The sequence below is a fragment of the Rhipicephalus microplus genome, chromosome 4 (assembly GCF_043290135.1).
Source record: "Rhipicephalus microplus isolate Deutch F79 chromosome 4, USDA_Rmic, whole genome shotgun sequence".
NCBI lineage: Eukaryota > Metazoa > Arthropoda > Arachnida > Ixodida > Ixodidae > Rhipicephalus > Rhipicephalus microplus.
The window spans coordinates 102,061,240-102,085,209 of NC_134703.1; the positions used below are offsets into that span (position 1 = coordinate 102,061,240).

At 43.6% G+C, this 23,970-nt stretch overlaps 1 protein-coding gene across 2 annotated transcripts; it reads right to left on the minus strand.

Annotated features, from left to right (window-relative positions):
* Positions 1-12,521: 12,521 nt before the first annotated feature.
* LOC142814528 (uncharacterized) lies at positions 12,522-23,906 on the minus strand. Of its 2 annotated transcripts, none has more exons than XM_075893376.1 (3): positions 23,735-23,906; positions 18,433-18,557; positions 12,522-15,007 (listed from the first exon to the last, which is right to left on the minus strand). In XM_075893376.1, the coding sequence occupies exon 3, from the start codon at positions 14,967-14,969 to the stop codon at positions 12,990-12,992; it is 1,980 nt and encodes a 659-aa protein (XP_075749491.1). In that variant the 5' UTR covers positions 14,970-15,007; positions 18,433-18,557; positions 23,735-23,906; the 3' UTR covers positions 12,522-12,989. The 2 variants fall into 2 exon arrangements, with proteins under 2 accessions (XP_075749491.1, XP_075749490.1); XM_075893375.1 differs by lacking the exon at positions 23,735-23,906 and adding an exon at positions 21,215-23,584 and having other exon boundaries at positions 14,870-15,007.
* Between the last annotated feature and the right edge of the window lie 64 nt (positions 23,907-23,970).

Consider the following 23,970-nt stretch of genomic DNA (forward strand, 5'->3'; position numbering starts at 1 on the left):
CACCTATTTATCTTATAACGGGCCCTCGGAAAAAGGTCATATAGAATACCATACAATAGATGGTCACAAATCAAACAAAAAGTGAAACAATGCCTCCAAACATTACGATGAGCACATGGTGAATAAAAAACACAAATGCCTCTTATTGTAACAGCTTTTGTACAATGGGTATATAGTATAGACAAGAAATCAGTAAAATAGCAAACAACGTTTCCCCGCATTGCTTGATATTCTGAATTCATGCAGCTCCAAACAAGCTTCAATAGATTTCGCTAACTCTGCCAGATTCAGCTGGTTCCTTAACTTGTAGCTCACAGCTCTCTTTTTGGTGCACCGGGCACAGCATTCGAACAAGTGCATGGTTTGCATTTGAAGGAAATACTCGCGTCGAAAGCTGCTCAAGCGGTGGTTAAACGTGGATTTCGACACATAACTGATGCGAGGTACTTCGATCGAAGCAAACAAAAATATGTTGATGACTTAAATCATGACGACATCACGACATCGCTGTTGTCATTCAGTCGCCATCTCAGTCGACGCACAAAAGCTTTCCGGCGAAGAGCGAGCACGTTTTCAACGGGGATTGCATAAGCGCACTAAAAGGCACGACCATATGCCGCGCCTGCCGTTAAGGGGTCACAGAAAGTGCACGCAACTAAGCAAAAAGGGGGCGGGGAGAATGAAGATAAGTAAACAAGTGCTTTGCGATGTGGCACGGCGCCAGCGTCGGCGCGCAAGCCACGAAAGCGCCCGCTGATCAAAGTGCTGTAGAAAATAATGACCGAAGGGTTGGTCAATCAATAACGCCACGCTTAAAATAAAAATAAATAAAGAGCGTTCGGCCATTAAATGGTCTTCTTTATGCTATTCTCTCTTTCTTTTTGATTGATCCTTTGATTGATATGTGAGGTTTAACGTCCCAATACCACCATATGATTATGACAGACGCCGCAGTGGAGGGCTCCGGAAATTTCGACCACCTGGGGTTCTTTAACGTGCGCCCAAATCTGAGCACACGGGCCTACAACCTTTCCGCCTCCATCGGAAATGCAGCCGCCGCAGCCGGGTTTCGATCCCGCGACCTGCGGGTCAGCAGCCGAGTACCTCAGCCACTAGACCACCGCGGCGGGGTCACTCTCTCTTTTTCGAGAGTGCTCGATGGTGTGCCTGCGTAAACCAACGTCAAAATATGAGACGGGCTGATTACGTGAAATAAGATGACCTGCATCCACAGGCTCAAGAAAAGAAACGGAAACGTTAGACGCTTGTTTTCTTTTTTTTTTGTTAGACACCATATTAATGAGAACTAAAAGGCAATAATGCTAAGGAAACTATAGGGGATGTTGTTAGTAGTGAATGTAATCTAAATGTGAAGAAAGTAAAGTGGCCGAAAAGATAACTTGCTGTGGGCAAGGACCGAACATGCGACCTTCGAATAACGCGTCCGATGCTCTACCCCTGAGCTACGGAGGCGGTCATCCGCCCGTCCCCTTTACGGGGTGAACATGTGCATTTAAACTTGGCAACGACAGTCAGCGCCGCCAGTAGCCCTGACGGAAAATGCGTAAGACTCTTTTTGTGCCTATTGGTGGCGCGTAACACGCGAATTTGTTAGGAGCTGGCAGCTGAGCGATAATTCTTTGCATAATACCTGAAGGCATCAGGTCTGCCAGACCGAGACCCTCACTATGCACGGATGTAGAAAGTGCAAATATTGAAGGCTCGCTTTTACACTGGTTGCCAATTCATGCCCGGCCGGGTAAAGGTGAAACACTGCTATACTTAGGTGAAAGAGTAAGATGGGCGAAATGGGTGAAATGGACTTTTTGTTTTGATGTAGCTCTAATATTTTATCTGTATAGTGCAATAAAACATCCGCAGGTGCAATCAAGAAGAAACTAATAGGACGAAATAAGCTGTAGATACCGTTGCACTATCGAGATAAGGTTTCAGTGAAAAAGAATAAAGGCTGACGTAGTAATCTCTAACGGACTACTTACACCCGGAACTACCGCAAAGAGTGGTCCGCCCCTGGTTATTATGACGTAAAGTGTACAAGTCTATAACACCTATTCAAAAGAACCGTGGCTGTCATACCTTTCATAGAATATAGGTGAGTTGTGAACAACTGCCAATGAACACTTTGAAGCCCTCAATATACCAAAGAAAATTGGATAAAAATGAATAAACTATGGAAGGCACACAAATTAACACGATCAGAAAGCGAACAATAGCAATCACTGCGGTGCTAGCTGGCAACGGTTTTATGTATTGGTGCTGTTCACACAGGCAGCCGTATCACAGTCTTGCATGCTTTCGACATACGCCTTTCACCGGTTGCGAATATATGTCATCATTACGTGCAGAAAGTATGCCAACATTGAAAAACATAATAACACCTCGTTATGTCAAACGACTAAGCACTGTACCCTGCTGCGAAAATAAGGACGCCCACTATATACAAGCGATGAAGTTCATCACAGGAAATAATGCACCGGTGAATTTGGTAGGTTTGCCTGAACTCTAAGCTGGTATTAGGGATTGTGCTTATCAGAGTCAGGGTCATGTGCAAAAAGTGGAGAAAAAGCAGCTTGGGGTCACACCCTGTAATTTTATTACGGGGGGGGGGGGGGGCAGTTATGTCTCAGTAGGAACTTTCCCGCAATACAGCCAGTAGACTGCGCAACCAACACCCCCACAGCCCGAGCACTTAACGTCTTGAAACACCTACTGGACTTGAGACACCTACCGTGGCGTTTATGGCTGAGAGTGGATTTCGCGATGTCCTTTTCCTTTCGACTCGAAATAACTAATAATATCCTTCTTTGTGACGATTGTGGTAGCGAGGAGATATTGCCGCAAAGCTTCTGTGACTGTCCTCATTGTAATGTGCAGAGCACAAAGAACATCTCTAGCCGCCGCCCTATGGCTCGCATAGATCAGAGACCGTTGACGGCAGAAACCATTCTGGAATGTCGTCCTTGGAGTTCATCGTGGGTGAATGCGATGAAGGCAGCGCTCAACTTCTTGAAGACTACCGACCTGCACCGGCGGTTATATACTTGTCTCGTTATGATGATTGTGAAGTGTGACTTCATGTGCGTACTCTCCTCTCTCTCTTATTCCATCTTTCAAACTCCCCAATCCCTTTACCCCAATGTAGGCTATTGGATGCCAGTCCTTCTTTACAAGTTAGCATCCTTGTTTGTCCGTTTCCCCAAATTCCTTCCTTCCTTCACCGAATTTTTTAATACTCAGAGTTAAGGCTATATACACGTGTTTTTTGACGATACTGGCAACCAAGCACCCCTGATGTTGCCTTAAAAAGACTGTTTACTTCCCTCCTTTATTCGCGAAGGTCGGAGACCAATGGCAGTTCTTTAGAAGAAGCACGTCATCGCATCATTTTCAATTTTGCACCCATTGCGAAGGTTATTTTCATGAAACGTGCACGTCTCCCTACTAATGCTGAACCCTGGGCGCGTCTCTGCACAGAGGGGCACGATTGCCTGTATTTCGCGGTGAACACAGGAGTGTGCCCAACGCAGTATCACGTTGTTACATTACCTGGAAAGTGCCAGGTAACATTCATTCATGAGATGATAAAACACAGCGTACAAAATAGTGGAACGTAGCACGAAATAGGACAATGTGAAACGGCTATGTTTTTCCTCCCGTCATAGCCCCAGGCTCATTGTGAATAAAATTGGATGCAATGACACCTGCAGGTGCCATGGCACCATAGTTCAAGTGTGATGAAACAACTCTGACCACACTCAACCCTGCCCTAAAAATGAGGCTTTATCTTGACTTGCCGAGAAACCTAGAATTCCCCTACGTGCGGCCTTCAAAGACCACTCCCCACATTACATTGTGCTCACTGAATCATAATCACAATCTTGTAGCAAACTAGATCAGACGATCTCGCCTGTATCCGAGGTCAGGCGCATGACGACCAATCGATGCAGGGGCTGTCTGTCAAATTAAGACTAATAGGAAGTCCTGCACAATGTCTGCATGAGGGTATTCATTGGATCGTTTCCATCGATCTTCCGCAATTGCAAAGAGGTCATTATGTGCTGTGGAGATCTTATTGACACGCGAAGCCTCCCCGCAAAGTACTCATGGCGTGTATGTAGAAGTACTTTCAACCTTCTACACTTGATCATATTTTTTGCACCATGTGTGGATGAGTTTGAACACTTAAAAAATATATATATTTTAAACCTGATAGCCCACTAGTGGGCCTAAGCCCGTGACGCTGAGTTTAATCACGTCTGTTGTTGACCAAATGAAGTTGATTTACTGACTCACTCACCTAGAGCTCATTTGCGAAAGCGAGTCATTCACCATTTCATTTTCATTTTTGGATTTGTTGATAAAGATTTCTTTTTGTAAGTCTTATCATTGACAATGCCTGGCAGATAAATGAAATTAATGAGCTGAAACCCTGTGCTTCCAAGCTTATGCCCTGATTCACACCAGTTAAACGTACATATTTAAAGTGAAAATTTACAATCACTTCATTGTGGCAAAAAGTTGCAAAAATATATCACACAGATTTCTCACAAACGAATGTTTTCTGTATATATATTTCACGGAAAATTGGCCCTCTTGCGGGGATCCATTCCGGTATCGAAATTGCGTGACACACATGAAACCTCTCGTGTTCTAATTGAGAACACTGAATATAAAGCATGTGAGTTTTCATGTAGTGCTGCAGCAACGGCAGCCATTTGGATCATGTTTGAAAACGTTAATTGCATGCGTTGGTACGTAGACAGATTTAAAGATGAGTAATGGTATTGCAGACACAAAGAAACTATTGAAATATTCATGACATGAAAACGAACATTCTGCTGCAACAATGAACCATTATCAGAAAAAATTGTGAAAAAATGTGTGTTACGATTCAAGGACTGCTGACAGTTGCTACTACTGTTGTGTTCAATGGTGGCTGTGGGCCTTTGCCAAGCTGCCTCTTTCGATGAGCAGCCTTTACCTGCAGCTGTCCTTCATAAAATGTACTGAGGAGAAATAAAAATTATTATTATTATTATTATTATTATTATTATTATTATTATTATTATTATTATTATTATTATTATTATTATTATTATTATTACATCGCGAAACTCCTCTTCGGTAAGAGCATTTTAAATCGATAAGCTGGCTTCGCTACAGATATGTCCAATACCCTGATTGCTTGAAGTATTCTTTTACGAAAATTGTTGGCGTAAGATGCTTTTGTGAACATAGGCCAGAAATAATTCCTGGATAGTGGGGGCAGGGGGGGCTCAATACAATACAGCCTTTACTCTCATATACAGGCCGTAAGACATGACGCCACAACATGAGCAGTAAAATGAGAAAGACAATCTAAGCTCTTTTTTAAATCGGCAGTTGGAACATATAGTAAACGTAGCACTGATTTCTTACGTTTAACCTGTAAAATTATGTTCGTATACATCTCTGTAGCACCGAAGACAGTTGATACTTGCGATCACTTTGATTTGATTTAGTACGTAATTTAGCTTATGTAATGAATTCTCGCATGTATATATTTTATTACTGTTATATTACAACATCGTACCGAATTGCGAAGAATATTCTTTTGCTTGTTGGTTAAAATCAACATATAATACACTATTTATGTAGAAACAGTTCTAATTATTGTTGTTGGTATCGCTTATGCATAATGATGTGCCCATGCCTGCTTGAGCCCGAGAAAGCTTTGTAGTATTTGTGAACAATAAAATAATTAAAAAAGATGTATCCTACCCGAACATGTGTGATCCTCAACTACGTTAAGGATGTTGCGGTGTAGCCTTGATGAGTCGTTACTGCCCGCTCCAGCGCGATGTTTTCGCTCGTATTTCTGTCGAAATGAAACAAGTGTGACGAAGAGCGTATGCGTCTGGAACGTACAGCTTCGAGGGGCGTTAAGCAGTAATCAGCGGGCTGTGTTGTCATCGATGGGCGGCGAGAACGCAGACGACGGGAGGAGGAGAAGGAGGAGGAACCGGCGGGAATGTTACTTGTTGACAATCTTACTACGTGACGCTCACTTGCGAGCGTGGTCATAAGACCATCTGCGCTAGTGGTAGCAGCCAGAGTTCTTCAGTTATACCAGTTGCCAAACACTTCATTCAGAAAGTCGGCTAGGCCCAAGCATGGTGTAAGTGGGCCCAAAGTACATCCTACGACGGGAGAGGGTGACGATTGCGGCGTCATCTGGGAGCAGCAGTAGAAAACACAACATCGCCGCCTTTGCGTGCGCTCCTCGCAAGCTGCACAACGTCTCATGCAGCGCTGGCGTTTTTGCGAGCGTTGATTAGTTAATTTTTGGTAACCAGATGACGCGGCAATCAATATGTTATGATTATAAGATATAGTTGGCAGATGATCAGCACATGCGGTGCAAAAGTGCCAGCCCGAAGCGCTACGGCGACACCGGCCAAAACTATGAAGTCGCTTAGCGATAGCCAAAGCATGTCCAAATTGTATTGAGCTGAAAGACACGCTTTGTGATCACATTTTTTTTTCATCCCGTCAGTATAAGAGCAGAACTAAATCTATACTTTCGGGGGAACTCAGGACATCAGGAAAGAAAAATTACAAAAGTTTCGCAACAGCCTTGTAAAAATAAAATGGGACAGTGTACACATGTCTAACACCTCTTAGAGTGCATTTGATGAATTTCTGCGCCTATTTTTTTCAATAATACCAGAAATGTTTTCCAGAAATCATGCATAAAATGCGGAAAAAAAAAGTGCGTAAGCCATGGGTTAATAAGGAGTGACTTCAGATGTATAAAAAGAAAGACATGCTTTTTAATTGACTCCTGAAAAGGTGTAGCGCTGCTGATTTGGATACATTCTGGCGGCATAGGAACAAAACTAATGCATTTCTACGTAATGCTCAACGAAACTACCAGTACAGTTACCTTGAAATCGGCAACAAACAAAGAATGGATGTCCCGCCGTGGTGGTCTAGTGGCTAAGGTACTCGGCTGCTGACCCGCAGGTCGTGGGATCGCGGGAGGCGAAAATGCTGTAGGCCCGTGAGCTCAGATTTGGGTGCATGTTGAATAACCCCAGGTGGTCTAAATTTCCGGAGCCATCCACTACGGCGTCTCTTATAATCATATGGGGTAACGTTATGGGACGTTAAACCCCACATATCAATCAAGAAAAGAATGGACGTAATGTGGAGAAAAATCAGTGAGCTACAAATAGAAGATCAGTAAGTGCAGACATTCATCAGCTAACACTGAGCAATCAAGTTAAACAATTGTGAGCTGAGTTTGCTGAAGACAATAATAATTTCTTTGTGAATCTAGTTTCAAGCTCTCATTACCCGGAGGCAATAAATCAGATCTGCAGAAACCCGGCAAGCATATATATTGTTGCGTGAATGCACACGAGAAACTAGGTGTTTTAAGATATATTTACACAGCACCACCGCGCAAGCCAAGATGGCGAACAAGAGTAAGTCCCACACACAAAAAATCACGTTGTCTTTCTCGGTGCTTATCTCACTGCTTGGGTGTGACATTGTCTCATAACAATATGAATCCTGCAACTAAATGTAAAGTTGATAACGTGCATAGATCTATCAAGAACAACTTAACATGCGATATTGACAACGTTCAAATAAGCCCAGTCAAGTATGTTCGCGAAATCATACTACCTTGCCTCATGCATATCTATAATCTTGCTCTCTCCACAGGTGTATTTCCGAAGAAAATGCAAATATCAATATTGCATTATCGAAAGGTGGAAAAGTAAACAGAATAAATTACAGACTAATTTATTTACTGCCCGTGTTTCCCAAAACCTTAGAAAAGACCAGTTATGCCAGAATAAGTGGGTTTTCAAACAAGTACAATTTATTTAGCCCTACCCGATTCGGTTTCAGAAAAGGAAGAACCACAGAACTTGCCCTTGTCACACAAAGAGAAATCTTTCTATAAGCCTTCAATGAAAAAAGTCTAATAGCTGGAATATACAGCGATTTATCTAGTGCACTCGACCGTCTAAAACACTAACCTTTCTTGTTAACTGAGCGAAAGGGGTTATTTTTAACATGTAACTAGAAGATCGTTTCTTCCAGTTTGGAAAGTACACCAGAACGTATTGCAGCATGCCAAATTTTGCGTAATAAAATGCTCCTTCCAAAAAATATATTTTGTAGAGCAACAAAAATATTTTGGAATGAATGAAACTGTGGAAACTATAATTTTTGGTTGCCATCTACAAACATTGCAATAAAACACAATATGTGCAAAATTATTCTAAACAAACAAAATTCAGAATGTACACTTTGAAAAAAAAAGGCCCAGGAACAGCATAAAAATAATAACTGTTCGAGAAAAAGTTTCTATTCACATAGACAAAGAAAACCAGAGCCGAGATACTGCTTCGTCACTCGAGTTATGCGGTGAAGCATGGCCTGGTTTTTCGTGAAACACAAGTGAACTCGTACACACTTCTCAGTTAACTTTTGTTTTCTTGGGAGGAGAGCTTCCAGGTGTTCCAATATAAGTAGATGACCGTGATGTGAATAATTTCTTTACAAATCAGATGTCTTATGAACTTCGCTATTTCTTCTTACGTCCCCTCTTTTCATAAGCAACCTCACTCTGCTTAGGTTGACATTCCTATGTATGCATCCAAGCATATTTCTTAGCATTTTGCACATCGTACTACAATAAGAACAATGTCGCGTGCAGTTCTAAAACACTTCGCGCTTCTTCGTAGTCGGGGCCAACATGTGCTTTGGGAAATTTCTTGTGATTAGGAGAAACTCTGCAGCCGGCGCCAGCACACCGTGCCCAAGCGAAGTGTGGACCTCACACGTAACCAGAGTAGCTATTAGATTGTGCACAAATGTAAGCAGCTATGCACTTTCGGTGGAAATGACAACTTGAAGCCGTAAAGAAAACAAACCCTTGAACGGCCCGCGGATGTCTGAGTGTGACGCAAAACATCGTCTTCATAAAACTTGAAGCTGAGGTGGTGTCATCCTCAAACTCTAAGCTAATACTTACACAATTAAGGCGGGGTTGCAAGACAGTTTCGAGCGGCGCCTGTGTTTTGCAGCGCTTGTGCGCAGCCATGTGCGCGTGACGACGATGCCATAGGTGTGACCAGTGACACTAGATGAGACCATGTGTCTGATATAACGATGCAAGCAAAAACAAAGTTGCTTGAAACTGTCTGAGAAGGCCGTTTCGATACTTTAAACACGCGGAGGATTGTCAGAAATATATTTTATAGAATAAATTTTCCCTGACTCCAAGCAACAGCTTTCTATGAAATAGGTGGCATAAATTACTGACAATTATCATTGTAAACACTACCAAATTGCGAATCAGACACTTTAATTCAATATTTGGCCTGGAAATGTTCCTTTCATTAAAAAAAAATTGATGTTGCTGCAGTATAACCTAGAGGGGCACGCCTTTTCTCAAGTTAGCCAGCCTTGAGCAATTTTCCAACAATACACACACATTGATTCGTGCAAAGGTCAGTAAAATTACTATGCCAGCCAAACGGGCAAATTAAAACTGATTCTGAAAGTTCAGTGACTTTACTAACTACTAAAATGCGCTAGGTGCATTAGAAACAAATGCAACACGCTAAAATCTACAATTCAGAGCGCCCATCTCCGGTGATCAACTTGAAGATGTGCACCGAAAGAGTTAACATGACCAAAAAAGATTGAATTTTAAGGAATTAGAGGCACATCACTCAAACTTAAAATGTCCTATCTGCAACATAAAATGCAATGTGTTTGCATTTAAGGTATAATCTATCTTGGCACGAGGCAATTACCTCAGGCGTACCTCAGGCAAGTGTTCTTCGACCACTGCTATTTAACCTTTACAGAAACGACATTTAACAAGTTTACCATGAAACAAAGTATATACTTCAGCGGATGATACGACCATTTTTTTTTTCGCAGCAGTATTTGTGATACTCTTGAAAGTAGCGTCAGCTTAGCTCTAGGCAACCTACACAAGTACCACGAAATCAATTCTTTGAAATCACCAAAGCCAAAACCAAAGCCATTATCGTCGCCTCCGGACAATCACCTGAACCATCCATCTTTAATCTTAATTTAAGAGAGACGCGTATAGATATTGTTCACTCAGTAAAATACCTTGGTGTATTTTTTCAAAATAATCTATCTCAGTAAATCATATTAAGCATGTTGTTTCACAGGTAGCAAACATAGTAGGAGTTTTGGCGAAATTTAAATTTTACTTCGCCACAGCTGGCAAGCTTCATATTTACAATGCACCATTTCTATTCCATTTAAACAATTGCTTTCTAATCTGGGGCACAACAACGTTAACAAACCCCAACCAGCTGCTTATATTACAAAACAAAACGCTACGTCACATCATGCGTGTTTGAAAAACTGCGCCCACAAAATCCCCGTGCATCAATTATGATATCACGTCACTTCACAACTTGTACCCATTAAATACTAGCCAAAAAGCATAAGCTTAATGTAGATGGACTATTTCGTACATTACCCGAACTGACACCGCTTACAATGCCCCATGATTCAGGCTGTGATAACACCTGGAAAACGTGACTTTCATGCATTATGCTAACGAAACCTACGCTTTGGCACACACTTCTAAAACTGCTAAAGCAACTCCGTAAATGTGGTATCGATTTACTAACAACTGGAATCTGTGCCATCAAAGCGTTTTCTGTCACGAAGGATTGATGCATTTTCTTTTTGCAAAGGGTATAGTTGACCACATTTGCAAGTTCTACTCATTCTTTTTTCTTCACTGGAAAATCGTATAAATGAACGCTCATTTTGTTGTCATAGCTAAAGAATGATTTATTATAAGACAATATAAAAATATTGTATTATATATTATTTCTTGTAACTATTGTATTGCGTTATTGATATGTATACGTAATATATTCTATAAATACCGCGTGAGTATTGTAAGCTCTCACTGTATGCCATGTAAAACGTGGGCTAAAGGCTTCTCAAGTGGATAGATCCGCGTACACTTTCTCAAGCCCTCGTGTTCCACAGCATGCAAACTTTCGGATGAAATTTATTTCGATTTGATTTGAATGCAATTAAAGGATGGTTCTGAAGACACCAGTTCCAGGACCTTGTTGAATCTGCCCTCAACTTGCCGAATACCAGCAAAACTAAAGGTTAACAAGCCTTTCTTCTCGAATTGCATAGCTTATCTGAACAACAGTGCTAGAATAACTTATACCTCAGTGAAGTTAGGTTAATAAGTGAACTTGCATTTTTAAACAAGTATATGTACGTAACTATAGACGTAAAATTAAGATGTAAAAAATCAACAGCAGAGCTCTAGTGAACACCTAATAGCTACTGCAATGCAAGAAAGCTCGCGTTAGAGGCGACTCATGTGAAAGTCTTGCTATGGAACGCCTCTTTTTTTAGGTTTGGTAAAAGTATATGCAATCATTGTACAATAAAATATTGTAACACAGTGTCACATTAAGGATACGCGAGCTGCTAATCGTTTCATGTTGCAAAGACAATATATTTAAAGCACCCTGTTAATGGTTCAACCCGAAGGATGTTCGGGAGTCGTTCTTGTGCTCTTCAAATCAACACTGAAGTCATGATATGCTTCCGTGTTGTTGCATCAGACAACGTTATGTGCAGTATTTCAAAAAATGATTCCTGTTGATAATACTATGCAAATGGGCTTCACTTCGAGTTGAATTTGACACACAACATTGCCTTTTAAAGGAGGCGGGCCACATCTTTCATAAACATATAACCGAAAGAAAAAAAAGAGACAACCGTGAAGAAGAAAACAACACCTTGCGCAGCTTGTCTTGGCTGATGACCTTTTTTTGAGCTGTAGTTATGCGTTCAAATGAACACCAACTCATGGAACTCTATGTCCTCGCGCAGGTTTTTTGATATAAACAAACTTGAAAACTTGTCTTTTAAGCGCTTACACACGCCAGCACTTAATAGAAAAACGAGTGTCCTCGCACCAGAAAGCTACCTTTCACATATCCAGAAGACGCCTGGTATTCGAGAAAACTCGCAAAGAGAAAAATGTCGGTGGCACGGCCATCTCCAAGTTACCGCCCCATACGCCGTGACGTAATAAACCGGGACGGCGTCTACGAGGTCCTATACGTAGTTCCTGATCAGTAAAAACAAAATACCTACTCTTCTACGGGGAAACATCAAATCTCAAGGTATTCCCATATCAAATGACACCCAATTACAAAAAATAACGTTTTAAATCCTTTGCGTCCAGCACCAAGATTCCGGCGCGAAATGTAAACATGAAACTTCGACCTTGACTTTTTTCTTCACATAATAAGCCTGTGATGCTGAAATAAAGAACATTATAGTTCTTGGAAAGCAATTTGTCTATCTAGACAGAATAATTGTTTTACATTTGTGTCCTTTGAAGTATCTACGTGATTGGTTGTGCGACATTAAAAGAAAACAGCTAATAAATGTCAAAGACAAATAAATCACCTTAAGACTTACCAATGATACCGCCACTGGGAAGTCCATTTTTTATTTATGTTTGTTTACACGTTTTTAGCGCGAAATTAACTAAGAAATAGAAGCGTCCAATGCCAACATGTTTTTCAAGATGTCCTGTATACACAATGTATAAAATGAAAAGGTTCAGTTGTTTCGAGTTCAAAATCTGAGCCTTAGAACTTTGTCATGGCATACAAGTGTCGTACAAAATCATATTTAACTACACCATGGTTGTAGTTCATGAGCAAGTTTCATGCACCTCTGCCAGCAACACAAAATGATGCACACACAAGCCGTCCTTTGCAGCCCTGTGCCTGTCACAGTTTTGTATACGGACTCACTTTTTTTTTGTTCAACGAGCTCGCAGACGAAGTCGAGATGTATGTCAGAGATGAATTCATCGATAAAACGAAACAAGGACACTGTACACACACACACACGCACGTGCACGATCAGTTCAGCTTTTCAGATGACCTGACAACGGCAGACCGATTAACATCTTCCCTCGAGCTGAAGTCTTTTCCCGATGAAGATAGCTCCGTATGAGCCGTAGATGCACCCGTAGCAGCGGTTCTTTGTTTTTTCCTTAACCGTCTCGGCAACAAGTGCTCGTAGTCCTTGAACCCAAAGAACAGGTACACTCCCTGGAGCCCGATCAGAACAATTACGATGATGTCGAGGGCGAGAACGTTGACGAACGCGCCGACGAATCCCAAGAGCCATGTCGTCCCCATGATGAACGCCAGCTTCACAAACAAGGCCATGTGAGACCTGTTGCCGCCGCCTTTGAAGTCGAAAGCGGCAGCGCGCTTAGCGGTGTTCCTGATCTGCACGACGATGTGGACGTATAGGCCGATGTCCAGCAGAAGCAGGATTACCATGGGCATGAGGAAAAAGGTGAGCTGGCTCCAAAGGCTGCCTATCCAGCAAGCGAAGCGTCCGTACTGAGGCGAGAGCACGAATTCCGGCACCGTCCAGTTCAGTGCTAGGCACAACGCGATCACGAAGAGTGGTCCACCCCAGGCGACGAGAGCGTACACCAAGAACCCACCATGCCTGCTAGACGTCAGCCGGACGGCCGCAACGTTTTTCCAAATGTCGTAAGAAAGCACGCTCGTCCAGAAGAATGTGGAGAGGAAGCCGTAGTGCAGGACTACGGCAAAACCCGCGCAGACGGGCTTGGAGACATCGAAGCTGTTTCCCAGGAGGAAAAGCAAGTGGCTGAAGAACAGCGTTGCCGACAGGCAGAGTGTGCACTTCGACGAAAACGTGCGTGACGTTCTGTATAACACGTAAACGACGCCTTTCAAGAAGAGGCACACGAGTGAAAGGCTGATGCATATGATTGTGAGATAGTTTTGCACGTTGTAAGGTTCGTGCTCAGAGCTCGTGACATTCGTGACGTTGACCATAGTTTCGTTTTCTACCGTTGGTGTCGAAGCATTCGCATGGTGGTACTGGGGAGCTCTGATGTAGCATTTGCCATTGTGCCACGAGAAGCAAGAACCTTGACTCACCACTGGTCTTATCAGCGACAGCAGGTTGGGCCGCAACCGAGTCCTTAGTTGTATGCGTGGCCAAATTTCGCGTACGACTTGTTTTGGCAAGCACTTCATCAACGACAGCTCGGCTCCGTTGCAGAGTCCACAATAAACGTTCTTGTACACCACTTCTGTTTCATTGGTTTCGTAGCGTACTGGAGCAAAATAAGTAAGGCATTTGCGCTTAGTCTCCTGGTCCGTGCCCTCTGGACATGTCCCGACTTCGATGAGCCCGTCATCACAGGGCCAGAAGAAAACCTCACTGTTGTCTATTGTATACTGTGGAGGAGCCACAACTAAGTCCCTTCCAGCACTTCCCGAAGAGTTCCAAAACGTGGAGGTATTATCCAAGTCATAGTTGCAAAGCGCGCAAAACGCGTTGAAGTACGTCAGTTGTCGCTCAGTGGTCACCGGAATGTGATAAAACGGATCTTTGAGTTGCGTTGCGTTTTCGCAGGAGCTCCGTACGTCGTCGGCAGGCCACTCGGGGTCGCAACCTGACACAACGTAAAACTCTCTCCGAGAATACTTATCAACGTTTCTTGCGATGCACGTAGATGCCGTTGGAGACGAAAAACTAGCACCGGCGTCCCAGCAGCAGTCGCCATAGCGTTCGCAGTTCGCTGTGCAGGAGCACGTCAGGGCGAACAGCTCCTCTGTACAATTGACTCGCGAGGCACTGCAGCCATGTAGCTCATCGGGACACCGAAGGAGCTCCTCGAAGCGCTCTGACGGTATGTCGGGGTGGTCTTCTTTCGACACATTCCAGGGCAACGTTGCGTTGCAGTCACTCTCGAAGCACCGGCATTTCCCGAAAGTAAACGTCAGAACGATGAGAATGAGGATGCTCTTCATGGTTTCAGGAGTGCCACTCTGGAGGCTCAGGGACATGGTGTCATCCCACAGCACATCCCGCGGTCTTCAGTATACTGCGCGCAGAGAACACAAAAGAAGACGATATTTCCCTAATCCGTATTCGGAAGGCATAAGTTATGCAAGCATACAGAAAAAATAGAGGCATGAACTTCCACTGGAAATATGTAAATAGATGTTATACAAGGAGAGCTGTGAAAGAGGCATATTCAAAAATCGAGAAGCACACTGTGTGCTTATATCAAACTAAAATTTTGTCATTGTCATCACTGCCATCGATTCCAGTTGTCTTACTCAGTAAAGCGAACACTAAATCTGTCAGAATTTACAAACTGTTCGTTAAAAACCGTTGACTACTTAATGACTGACATCGAGTGCAAGGCAAAACAAATTGGTTTTGGTAAAACCACTCAATGTGATTAAAGCACATCGAGTGCCACTTGAGATGCCATCGTCATTTGTGGACGGCAATACCATGGAAGCGAGAAATCGCACTGTTGAGGTTAATAATAACGCGATTGATTAGCGTAAAAAATATTCGGTTCAAATAATATACCTATTTTTGATGCATTATCTTATCTTTCTCTTATCTTTCCTTATTTGTTTCCTTCTGTGCTAGTGCAGAAAATAGAGCAAAGGCAAAAGCCTAAAAGCCTGACAAAGGGCCTTTGCTCCAGATGCAGTGAGGCAGGCAAGCCGTCATAAGAATTTTGCAGAATACAAATGAAAAATACAAGAATATACAAATACAAAATAGAAAAACACAAAAGATACATGTGCAAATACAGTAACATATGCAGCAATAATAAAGTATTACTTCTCGTATGCAAATATATACACAACTATCGTAATGTGATACATGCCAATTAGACTTGAGTTGCAATTTCTCATTGCTATTGCAAAAAATATACAAAAATAACAAAATACACAGGGATGCTTGGCGCAAAAGAACGCAGGAAAAAAATATCAGATACTCCATAGGCAAAAAGGAAACAAAAGCGATAGTCAAGAAAATTCAATGTTGTTTTCAATTCAATCCTGATCGTTTGCTTGGAAACAGTGCAGTTTATATCTAGGAGGCCGTCGATTTTGTTTAAAAACATGGGTATCTGAAAAGATGAGTGTTGTCCGTAGATCATTCGAGTCATCGGAGTCATTCTAGAGTAAGTACGATAATTGTACGGAGGGCCACAAGGATCCTTCGAACCAGAAAGTCTATTGCGTTTTATGTACTGAAATAACTTAAAATAGTAAATCTGTCGTGCTTTGAGCTTGCGATATTTCGAAAATAGCAGTTCTGTCCGCAAGTCGCGTATAGGGCCATGAAAACCTTCAAAGATTCTCAGTACCATTTTTTACAGAATAACCAATTTGGAACAGTTTGTTAGCGTTGTGGTCCTCCACACAAGCGTGCAGTAAAAAAGTCGTGAGTAGAAGAGTTTGTTATAAAGCATACTTGTTAGCCACAGTGGTATGAAAGAATTTAACATGTATAAGCAGCCAATACTTTTACTTAGTTCTGACTTTCACTTTGCTATATGCTAATTCCAAGGTAAGCCTTCTTGAAACCAGACACCTAGGAACTTCTGGCTGTTAACTTGTTCTAATATATGGCCCTGGTAGCTAACAGTCATATTAAATTTTTTGGCTTATTCACGGGGGCAAACAGCATGTACTTGGTCTTATTTGCGTTTAAGCACAAATTATTCATTTCTAACCATGTTGAGAGCTGATTCAATAAAACATTCACGTTCCCTTCAAGGTCGACAAGTGAAGAACCCTAAAAAAAATGTTTGTACCGTCCGCATGCATTACAAGTTTGGGGCAATCTGGAATGTAGCAGAGATCATCATTATCAATTACAAATAGGAGGGGACACAGTAAGGATTCCTGTGGCACTCCTTTCTTCACCACGAGGTAATCTGATCGCTAGGTATTTATGCTCACAAATTGGTACTGAATTGTCAAATAGGTTTTCAGTAGGTCATGTGCAATTCCCCGAATACCCCATGAGCTTAATTTATGTAAGATAATGTCATGACATACGGTATCGAACGCTTTACGCAGATCTATGAATAGCCCAACTGTGTATATTTTTTTCTCTATATAATTACCTGTTATGTGATATTATATTTGAAATAATGCAAGATCTGCAGACTTGTTTTTTTTTTCAAAGCCAAATTGGGCATGATTTATAACATTGTATTTATCAAAGAAATCCTGCCCCGCCGCGGTGGTCTAGTGGCTAAGGTACTCGGCTGCTGACCCGCAGGGCGCGGGTTCGAATCCCGGCTGCGGCGGCTGCATTTCCGATGTAGGCGGAAATGTTGTAGGCCCGTGTGCTCAGATTTGGGTGCACGTTAAAGAACCCCAGGTGGTCTAAATTTCCGGAGCCCTCCACTACGGCGTCTCTCATAATCATATAGTGGTTTTGGGACGTTAAACCCCACATATCAATCAATCAATCAATCAAAGAAATCCTAGAGACACTCATTCAATGCACTTTCGTAAACTTTCGGTAGAACAGGTCGCACTGATATGGGCCGATAGTTGGTCATGTGTTTCGGATTGCCACCTTTAAAGATAGGGCATACACGGACAATTTCCAGCTTGTCTGAGAAAATGCCCGTTGAAATGAAACAGAGAGTTATTCTCGAAGGTCATTCTACGCTATTACACTACTCAGATATTCGTTGCTGATAGCGGAATAGAAAATACTGACTTATATACATAAGCCCTACGCCTGCCAGAAGGCCCCAAAGATTTGATCGCAACGCCTGGCATTCTACTCTTATTACTTCAGGGTTCCGGACAGAATGGCGCTGCCTGCCACGGAAGTCGGCAAGCAGGCAATTATGCCTATATAGCAAAAGAGTTTATTAGTCGAATAATTACGTACTAACGCCAAAGGCCATTCTGCAAGATGAAATGACGCTATGTAATTTTCGAGCAGAAATATATTGTACGCGTCAACACTTTATGACTCAGGCAAATTGGAAAATAGCTGAGTATTTTAACGAGGGAATGTTACATAACGTTAAATTTAAAGTTGAATTATGCCTAAGTGATTTGTTCACTTAGATAGACATAGATATAAACGTACACGAAGAAACATAGTGCTCGTACAAATGTACTTTAACAAAAAAAAAAAAGAAACGCGAGAAGTGAGGGTTATTCTGCAAGCTATTATTCCAACTTGTCACTGGGAATAAAACTTTCACACGGAAAGCAAAATATTGAAGCTGGCGGGAGCACAGTTCAAAATTTTTGGTGGTTGAGAATTGAATGCTTGTTCGATGTTTGCGGGCATGTCCTTATACACATGCGAAATTGAAAAAAAAAAAAAAAAACATTCGGCAGGGAAAGAAATGAACCACCGCTTCCTCGGCTGCGCCCCTGAAAGCTTGATTACTTTTGTGATTTCAAAACGTGAGGGAAACTTGAGAAAAGTGAGGGGAATCGTAGCACGAATAGTATTTACCTTGACATTCCTATCCGCCCTGGATGCCGTTTCAGCGACGCAATCAGGATGCATTGGCATTCCTCGATCCAGGTGCAATTGCAGTAGCGTCGTCAGTCTGGCAAGCTTTTTCTTCTGACAACGTTCTGGAAAGAAACAAAGAAAAAAGAAGTTACTACAACGCGCATCTGGCAGCAACAGCCACGGAGAAACGAACCGCCAGCGCAGGCTCCGTCATAGAGACCAACTGTCGTGACCCTGTTCGTATCCGGTATATACGTCCGCGCCAGACGCAATAGCGCATCTGGAGACCCTTAATTTGCGGGGAAATATAAAGTGGAGGCCGATAATAATACTTATTTAGTGCGTGATTTGCTTCGTTCCCACTGACGCTTAACGTCACAAGGGCTTGGACGATGAGCACGTTGGGACGGAGTCTTCTGGGCAGACGTTCTTTTTTTATTAGCTGACACGTGCGTTGAGCAGCGCTTTGAGGTTCGTATAAACAAATAACTAGGATGATTGAATGCGAAAAGGAAAGCTATGCTTCTAGTCAATGTGCATGCCGGTTAACATGATCATGACATCACGCAAATTCTATTGTCGTTAGCTTTACTCGTAGACACCATTCACCTTCTCTGTCCATATATTAAATTTTTCTATCTCCCCTTTCCGGGAAGTATGAAACCAGAAGAATATTATCTAACATAAGCTCTCTCTATCTTTTTCACTGTTGCTTTATCCCTGTTCGATGTATACTTCTGTGAAAAAGACATAATAAAGCCAATGAAAAAAACTTATTCTGAGTGTTTGTGTGTGCGTGCGTGCGCGCGTGCGCGCGTGTTTGTTGCCTCTGCTTCAAAACTCGTGCAGTCGCCACTATTCGTACGTTCGTCCATCATGGTGGATGGGTCGTTACGGTGTGATCAGTGGTGAGAACTCGTGATTCAAAGGTCGCGGGTTTGATTCCGGCCTCCGTGGTCGAACTTTGATGAAGGCGAAGTGTTAGAGGCCCGTGTCCTGTGCAATGTCAGCGCACGTTAAAGAACACCAAATGGTCGGAACCTCCGAAGCCCTCCACTACGGCGTCCATTATAATCATGTCGTTGTTTTGGGAAATAAATACCAAGATATTATAATTACCATGGATATCTACGATTGTGCTGCAAAATAGCATGCAGCACGATCGTTTGTGTGCGCCCGTTTGTGTTCTCTTCTGTGTCTCTGTGTGCTTGCGCAAAAATTTCAAGATAAATATAGCATAGCATCGATTGCTTCATGGCTAACACCACAGGAGCTTTTTCGCGGAGAAGCTAGATATTGGTGAAAAACAAACAAACAAACAAGCAAACAAACAACTGCACGCATTAGCGACAAAAACATCCCACAGCTGTGACTGGATCAAGGGTGAAATGTCTAGAAAAATTGCGTCGCATGAAGCAGGCTGTAGTTGTAGTCCTTTTTTCTTCTTACAGTTATAGCGGAGAATGCCCTTTACACTCTTCGAATCAAGTAAGAAAAAGAAGAAATGAACCTACTGAACTAGAATGATGAAAAGTAGTTTTATGAATTGCTTCCTCTTCGTGATAAATGACAGGAGAGTAACCAGCAAATTCAAATTACCGGTTCTTCCAGCCACCCCTCACGCAGTAAAAAAAAAAGTTGACACTGCGAGTAAGAACGCAATAGTTCAACGACGGCGACTAAACCACTGAACAAAACAATACCTATACCACTGATCAACTGCACAAGCACTTCGTGAAATAGGTATCATGGTATGCGCTATTGCACGCATGTTTTATAGTTGCTCTTTGACATCTGTTAATGTTTACTATTGTTTCCCACGTTCCTTGCAATGTGTGCGGCCTAGAAATTCAACTTTCGTGCTTTTAATTTTTGATACGTAGAATGACGAAGGGTGTCAGGGCCGCGAATGCAAGCTCTGTAGTGGGCCTTTATATTTCACAGAGGTTGATTTATTTGTAGGGTTTAACGTCCCAAAACCACCATATGATTACGAGAGACGCCGTAGTGGAGGGCTCCGGAAATTTCGACCACCTGGGGTTCTTTAACGTGCACCCAAATGTGAGCACGGCCTACAAGATTTCCACCTCCATCGGAAATGCAGCCGTCACAGCCGGGATTCGATCCCGCGACCTGCGGGTCAGCAGCCGAGTACCTTAGCCACTAGACCACCGCGGCTGGGCTATTTCACTGAGGTGCAGCAGTGTATACCGATAAGTTCAAGTCATGCGTGTATATTGTCAATGCATGACTTTACATCTTCGACATTGGTCACAAATCGCATGTCCCCTTCGTTCAGCTATATGAGATCCCTCGTGATTACGCAGCAGGATTACTCAAGCACTACTCTACGCAGTCTGTTACAGGACTAGTCGTTCCCACAGGAAAAAAGTAAAAGCCTTTACGAAAATTTTTGCTTGTGAAGTATATTCTCGATAGCTCGTAAATATTCCTCGGAATATGAGGAAGTATGCAGCACTGTGGGCAGTCTTCATATTTAGAAAAAAGATAAGGTAAAGTGCTTGTGGATGACAAGCAGTCTGGTGGCTATTTTAGATAAACAATGTCCTTGTGCGCATAAATTATTATCAACTCATAGCTTGGGTGTTCTGGGAATTTGAATTCAATCAATCAATCAATCAATCAATCAATCAATCAATCAATTATTCAATCAATCAATCAACCAATCAACCAATCAATTGTCAAACGAGCAGTGCAGTTGCAAAACGCAAGCCGCACAAGGGAGGCCTTATGCCCTTATATTGCTTTCTACACAGACCTTGTTTCTGAAAGGGTTTGGGTTTCGCCAGCGGACGTGTTTTCCTTTTCAGGAAGTTCCGTGTCCTCTGTTGACGCACTCGTGGCTACGGTCGTCTCTTGTTTGTGCCGGCGCTTCGGGCACATGTGCCGGTAGTCCTTGAAGCCGAAGAAAAGGTACACACCTTGAAGGCCTATAAAGATGATGACGACAATGTCAAGAACGTAGATGTTAAGGAACGCGCCGAGGAAACCCACGAGCCACGTCGTGCCCATGATGAACGCAAGCTTCACGAACAGCGCCATGTTATGCTTCTTCCCGCCGCCTTTGAAATCGACAGAAGGAGCCTGTTTAACCGTTCTTCTGATATGCACTACGATGTGGATGTAGAGGCCTATGTCGTACAGAAGAAGGGCCATCATGGGTGTCAGGAAAAACACGACCTGACTCCACAAGCTGCCGATCCAGCAGGCGGAGCGTGCATACTGAGGTGACAGCAGAAAATCGGGGATTGCCCAATGCATCAGTGCGCACAGTGCAACGATGACCAGAGGAAAACCCCAGGCGACGAAGCAGTACAGTAGGATGTCGCCGGGCCGGATTGACGAACGGCGAACAGCCACCACGTTCTTCCAAATGTCGAAAGAGAGCACGCTGGTCCAGAAGAAGGTGCAGAGGAAGCCGTAGTGAAGGGCGATGGCGACGCCAAGACAGAACGTCTCAGGTAGGTCGAAGCTATTCCCGAGGAGGAAAATCAACTGACTAAAGAACAACGTTCCAGAAAGGCAGAGTATGCACCCTGAAGAAAACAACCGCGCACTCTTGCATGTCACGTAGACAACGCCTTTTAGGAAAAGGCACGACAGCGACAAAGTTATGCAGATGATAGTAAGATAATTCTGCAAACTATAGGGTTGTACTCCAAATATGGTAGTTGTCGTCGTATTGCCAACAGTCGTGTTATCACTTGCCAAAGAACCGTTAGCAAAACGATACTGGGGATTTCTGATGTAGCATTTGTTGTTATACCATGCGAAACAGGTGTCTCGGCTGACCACTGGCCTTACGAGTCTTATTAGGTTCGGTTTCGAGGACGGCTTGTTCTTTAATTCACGGATCCATAACTCTGGCACAAAGTATTTCGGCACGCACTTCAGTGACGAGGGGCGAACTCCGTGACACAGAGCACAATAGACGTTCTTGTACACGACTTCGAACTCGCTTCTCTCAAGCTCTACAGGAGCGAAGTAAGTCGAGCATCTCCGCTTCGTTTCCAGGTCGGTGCCTTCGGGACACGTCTGTATGTCTATCAGTGTCGAATCGCAGGGCCACAGAAAGAAATCTTTGTTCTGCGTGACGTACAAGGGTGGAGTCACCTGCAGACCCATCCTCCCAGTTCCCGAAGCATTCCAGAAGACAGACGTGCTGTCTAAGTCGTAGTTGCAGAGAGCGCAAAACGCGTTCGAGTACGTTGTCCCTTGTTCAGTAGTCACCGGAATCGAGTAAAACCCATCGCTCAGATCTGTCGCGTTTTCGCACGAGTTCCGCACATCATCGTAGGGCCACTCGAGGCTGCACCCCGACACCGCGTAGAAGTCCCTGCTGAAATACCTGTCGACGTGACGTCGAACGCACGTTGCCTCGGCGGGCGAGGAGAGGAACGCGCCGGCTTGCCAGCAACAGTTCCCGTACAGCGCGCAGTTCGCCGCGCAGGAGCACATGACAGCGTGCAAACCATCCTCACAGTTCGCCGGAGACTCGCTGCAGCCGTGTAGACCATCGGGACATCTGAGCAACTCATCGACATGGTCCTGCAGCATAGCCGGGTGGGCCACCAGCGAGACGTTCCACGGAATCGTCGCATTGCAGTCGGTGTCATAGGCGCGGACACGAAGCACGCAAACAAGGGCGAACGCGACAACGTTGGCGACGTTCTTCATAACTTACGCATCGCATCGCACAATGTCTGCACGCGCGACAGGCTTCGCGCCTCATCGGACTCCCGGGATGCACTCCCTTCAGAAGCGGTGTGGAAATCTAGTGTAGCAGTTTACCTTGGACGCGAACTTGTAAAACTGAAAACCCAGACGGCCTTGATCTGTCTCACGACAGATGGAGCAAGCGACCGGTAAGACCGCCAGCGAGTGCGTAAGCAGTAAGTGGGGCGGATTATGTATGCAGCCGTTGTAGTCTCAGTCGAGAGTAAAACTGGGGCTCAATACACAAAGCTTTGCCACGCGCAAGTGCTCCTTAAATTGGAGCGTCACCGTCGCTAATGACTTATCCAGTAAAGAGATAAGCTAGAATTAGCTCTACCGATGAAATGTAGAACGATATTTTATCCATAATTATAGGGCCCGCTAATTACCCTGAAGTGTCTTTTATCAGTTTGAACTCCATCAACACGCGCTACATTCCCCGCTAAACGTGTCTGACTTCTCGTGTTTATTCGCGTTTTCCTGTTCAGTCGCATCGATTAACATACTGCACTCAACAGAAACAGAATGAGCTCGCGTAAACGAGCTGAAAATCGGCACTAACCTGGCGTAGTGATGTGCATTCGGACGAGGGTCGCGCAACTGGCGGGTCTGGCGGCATCCTCCACAGCGATATTTTGCCTCCGTTGTTTTTGTCGAGGAGGCCGCGCCATCCCCCGGCATTTCGAACGGCGAAGGAAACCAGTCCTGCGAAGGCCGCAAGTGGCTCGCACGCACGTGGACTAGGGAGACGTCCGTAATCAGTTTCGACCCTTAGGCCTCTTCTTTCCTTTCTGCTTT